The sequence below is a fragment of the Nannospalax galili genome, unplaced genomic scaffold (genome assembly GCF_000622305.1).
Source record: "Nannospalax galili isolate Female #2095 unplaced genomic scaffold, S.galili_v1.0 scaffold2378, whole genome shotgun sequence".
Classification (NCBI taxonomy): domain Eukaryota; kingdom Metazoa; phylum Chordata; class Mammalia; order Rodentia; family Spalacidae; genus Nannospalax; species Nannospalax galili.
In genome coordinates, this window is record NW_008340540.1 from 159,193 (window position 1) to 163,787 (window position 4,595).

The 4,595-nt window shown below is 43.1% G+C and overlaps 1 protein-coding gene across 1 annotated transcript in view; it reads right to left on the minus strand.

Moving 5' to 3' along the window:
* Arfgef2 (ADP ribosylation factor guanine nucleotide exchange factor 2) overlaps nt 1-4,595 on the minus strand; it is a gene marked incomplete at its 5' end in the record, with an annotated part of 87,856 nt that overhangs the window by 67,518 nt on the left and 15,743 nt on the right. Inside the window, 1 exon segment of the mRNA XM_008835575.3 lies at nt 2,443-2,594. Within this exon segment, the coding sequence (XP_008833797.2) occupies nt 2,443-2,594 (152 nt within the window).

Genomic DNA, 4,595 nt, shown 5'->3' on the forward strand with positions numbered 1-4,595 from the left:
CTAACAACTGTCTGTAACTCCAGTTCCAGGGGATCTGATGGCCTCTTCTGTCCTCCTCAGGCACTGCATGACACGGGTGCACTCACCTACATGCAGACAATACACACATACACATAAAATGAAAATAATAAAATATAAAAAAAATTAGAAAAGAGATGTTCATATCACATTATTTCCTGTTTTAATGTTCACTGACATAATTTTCAAGGAAACAATAAACTGTTTAAAATAAAACAGCTGGCACAGTGATGCATGCCTTTAATTCCAGCAGAGGCAGGTGGATTTCTGTGCAATGGAGGCCAGCCTCATCTACATATTGAGTTCCTGGACAGCTAGGTCTACAGGGAGACCCTGTCTTAAACGAACCTACCAACCAGCCAACCAGCCAGCCAACCAAACAAACAAACAAACAAAACTAATAAAACAGGGGCAAGCAAGATGGGCTAGCAGGTAAAGACACTTGCCACCAAGCCTGATGACCCGAGTTCAATTACTGGAACCCACATGGTGTGGAAGGAGAAAGCTGACTCCTACAAGGTGTCCTCTGACCTCCCATGTACATTATGGCATGGGCCACACACACACACACACACACACACACTCACCCACCACACATACACACACAGGAAAGTAAAATCTCTGTACAGTATTAAAAAAAAATTAACAACACAGATACACCATGTGCCTGAAAGGATGTTCATAACATACAATTAATTTTTAATACATTATGAGCTGCGGGTGTGTAGCCAGTGGTAGACTACATTAGCATGAATGAGGCTCTTGGTTCAATCCTCGGTACCAAAATAAAGAATACAACATAGCACGGACATACTCCATTTAAGCAGCAAAATATGTGGGGGCTAGAAAGATGGCTCAGCAGTTAAAAGCCCTGAATGTTCTTGCAGAGGACCTGGGTTTACTTCTTAGCACCCAAAAGGTAGATAACAACTATCTATCTGTTGCACACACATGGTAAATTTACATATACATAGACAAAACATATACACAAAATAAATTTTAAAAATTGAAAAAATGTTTAAAAAAATAAGCATGAGGAAGAAAAGTCTAGAAGGATACAGGTAAAATAATGATTTATACATGTACACTGACCTCCCAATTTAGAGAAGGAAAAAAACCAGGCTTGTGAGATGGCTCAGTTGGTAAAAGTGCTTGCTATACAAACATGAGGACCTGAGTGTGGCCCTCAGAACCCAGGTAAAAAGTTAGGAATAGTGATGCACTTATAATCCCAGCACTGTGGAGGCAGAAACCAGAGGACCTTGGAACTCACTGTCCAATCAGCCTAGCCTAATTAGTGAGTCTCAAGTTCCAATCACAGACCTTGTCTCAAAAAAAAGAGGATGGTTCATAAAGAATGACATCTGAGGGTGACCTCTGGCCTCCACGTGTACCCACACACGTGAACAATGCCCTTAAATTCACACCACATACATACATAATTTTTTAAAGCATTTTATTATTTTTATTTTATGTGTATGTGTGTATTGTCTGCACTCGTGTAACTGCACCCGTGTCGTGCAATGCCCAGAGGACAGAAGAGGCCATAAGATCCCTTGGAACTGGAGTTATGGACAGTTGTTAGCTGCCATGTGGGTGCTGGGATTCAAACCTGGGTCTTCTGCAAGAACAAGCAGTGTTCTTAACCGCTGACCCATCTCATCTCTCCAACCCCCACACACAGATTTTTAAAAAGAGGGAGAGAAGGAAAAATAGAGGGCACCATTTACCATTTCCCCTCCTCTTTATTTTCTCTTTTTCTATACCGTATTTTGAGAGGGAAGAAAAATAGCACGTTTCTAAAAAAAACAACTAAGTTTTTAAAACTCTGAGTAAACAGGGTTGGAGAGATGGCTCAGTGGTTAAGAGCACCTGCTACTCTTGTAGTGACCTGGGTTCAGTCCCCAACACACACACACACACACACACGGCAAGTGACTCACAACTGTCCATAACTCAGTTCCAGGGGACCTGATGGCCTCCTCTGGCCTCCACAGGCACTGCATGCATGTAGTGCACTTACAGGCAAGCAAAACACTCATATACACAACATTTAAAAATTAAAACAGCCAGGCGTGGTGGTGCACGCCTTTAATTCCAGCTCTTAGGAGGCAGAGGCAGATGGATCTCTGTGAGTTCAAGGCCAGCCTGGTCTACATAGTGAGTTCCAGGACAGCTGGGGCTACAGGGAGACCCTGTCTCAAAAAGACCAAAAAAAATAAATAAATAAATAAAACAGTCTGAGTAAAAGTTTAGTAGCAGTGGTATATACATCCAACATAAGCATGTTCCAAAAACTGACCCTGCTACACAAGTATCACACCAGGACTGCAGGACTAATCCCTGAATAGGGCTCTCTTGCTTAGCTTAACTCTACGATAGAGATCTAATTCTGTATCTTCTGTAAGGGATGCACTGACATACCAGATTATCTGCCGAGGACAGCGACTGCCTGTCATCTGCTATGCCGTTGGTCTGTGAGTTCTCATCAACTCCTGGGGGAACAGTGTATTCCTGGCACTCTAGGGCACCCAGGATTCGGTCGGGTTCCATCAGACCATGCTTTTCTGCTGCTTCTTAAGACACAAGTGTAACATCATTGCCAAGTGAGTATGCATCCCAAAGGCTGCCTGGTACAAGAAAGAACTTATCTACATAGACTCAGCTACTGCTTTCTTCCTTCCTCCCCTTCCCCTAGCCCACCATAACATAGTACTTGGCCAAGGTGGTGCTTAGGCTTTCTGGGTGTCTCCTATCTACAACCTCTGCCAGGGCTGCAGCAATTCCTAACTCCTTGCAGAGGTTCATTCTTATCAAAGAACTGTCAATTGGACCTACAAAACTAAAATGCAGCAGCCCTGCCCATTCCATCCATTTCTGCACCACATCAGCAACAGCTAAACAGAATTATTAACACAGGAATCAGAGGCATCTGCAACAGAAAACCTTAGTCATAGAGAAAAATAGACCTTAGCTTCCTAGCAGCCATGTGGAAAGCAAAGAATTACAATTTCATCCTGTCTGATGATGAGCAGAACAACGAGCAGAGGTCGAGTCTGCCACATGACGCGCTGTGTGTGGACACTGAACTTAATTAAGCACACCTTCAACATATCTTAATTAAAAAATTTTTGACGTGTGTATGTGTAGACGAGATGATTTCTGAACTCAAGTCATCGAGCCTGGTGGCAGATGCCTTTACCAGCTAAGTCACCTTGTAGCCTCAATAACAGTTTTACAAAATATATAGTCACTCAATGAATTACTTACCAAGTGCTAATTATATGACAGACTGTAGTATGGACCAGAATCAGGACCAGATAAATTATGACTTCTGTATAGGCCCCAGAGATTATAAAGGTATGAAATAAAATGATCCTGTTTTAAAGACTTTGCTATAAGGAGTTAAGTAAATGATGAACTCCATTAGAGAGCTTTGTGGTGCCCTAAGCTAACAAACAAAAAGACTCAGAGAAATGGCTTTCAAGTCATGACTTCAGAGCTGGGGACGTAACTCAGGGGCAATTTATCATGTGTGAGGATTCAATCCCCAGAACCAGAATTTACTTTTTAATTGAATTTTTGTGTATTTCATACAGAAAACCATCTTTACACCCCTTCCACTTTGGCACCATCCCACACCCCGCCCCCCCCAACTGGAGTTCATACCTTCTGTCATTTGTGTTAAGGCCTATCATGTAAAGTTAGTGTCCCCAAATAATCCCTCAGTGCAAGTTCATCCACTGGGATCTAGTCTGTCTAGAGCTCCTCCCTTTAAGAAGATCAGCTCATTCACACCCAGTAGTAATCAGCTGCCAATAATTCTTCAACTAAGATTGGGGCCTGCTGTTTATTTTCACAGTTCTGTGCTGGGTTTTTGTCTGCCTAAGTTTACATGGGTCTTGTGTATGCTGTAGGTTTGTATGAGGACAGTCCAAGGAGCCTGTAGGACTATTTCCATATGGTCATGCACCTCCTCCCTGGCTTTTACAATCTTGCACCCCCTCTTCCTCAATGATCCCTGAGCCCTGGGTGGGTGGATTTTCATACAGGAGTCCTATCCAAGGACCCACAGTCTGCAGACTCTAAGTTTTGGGCATTTGTGACCTTTTGCATTCCCTCCTCTCTGTTGCATGAGGGAACTTTTTTTTGTCTTTTTGAGACGGTCTCCCTGTAGCTCCAGCTGATCTGGAACTCACTATGTAGACCAGGCTGGCCTCAACTCACAAAGATACACCTGCCTCTGCCTCCAAAATGCTGGGATTAAAGGCGTGTGCCACCACGCCCAGCTGCAGGAGGGAGCTTCGCCAATGAGAACTGAAAGATGCATTAGTGTTCGCTTCATCCTGGTTCTATGTTCTGTGAGCCTTAGGTGTAGAGGTTGCATATTAGATGTGCCACTTAAGCTTGGACAATTCACAGACAATCTGTGTGTGTGAACCAGATGTGGAACTCTGTAACTATCTCTGTTAAAAAAGAAGCTTCTTTGATGGGTGGCAGCACCAGAATTTTTTTTTTTTTTTTTTTTTTTTTTGTTTTTTTTGGACAGGGGTCCCCTTTTGCCCCCCCCGGGCCGG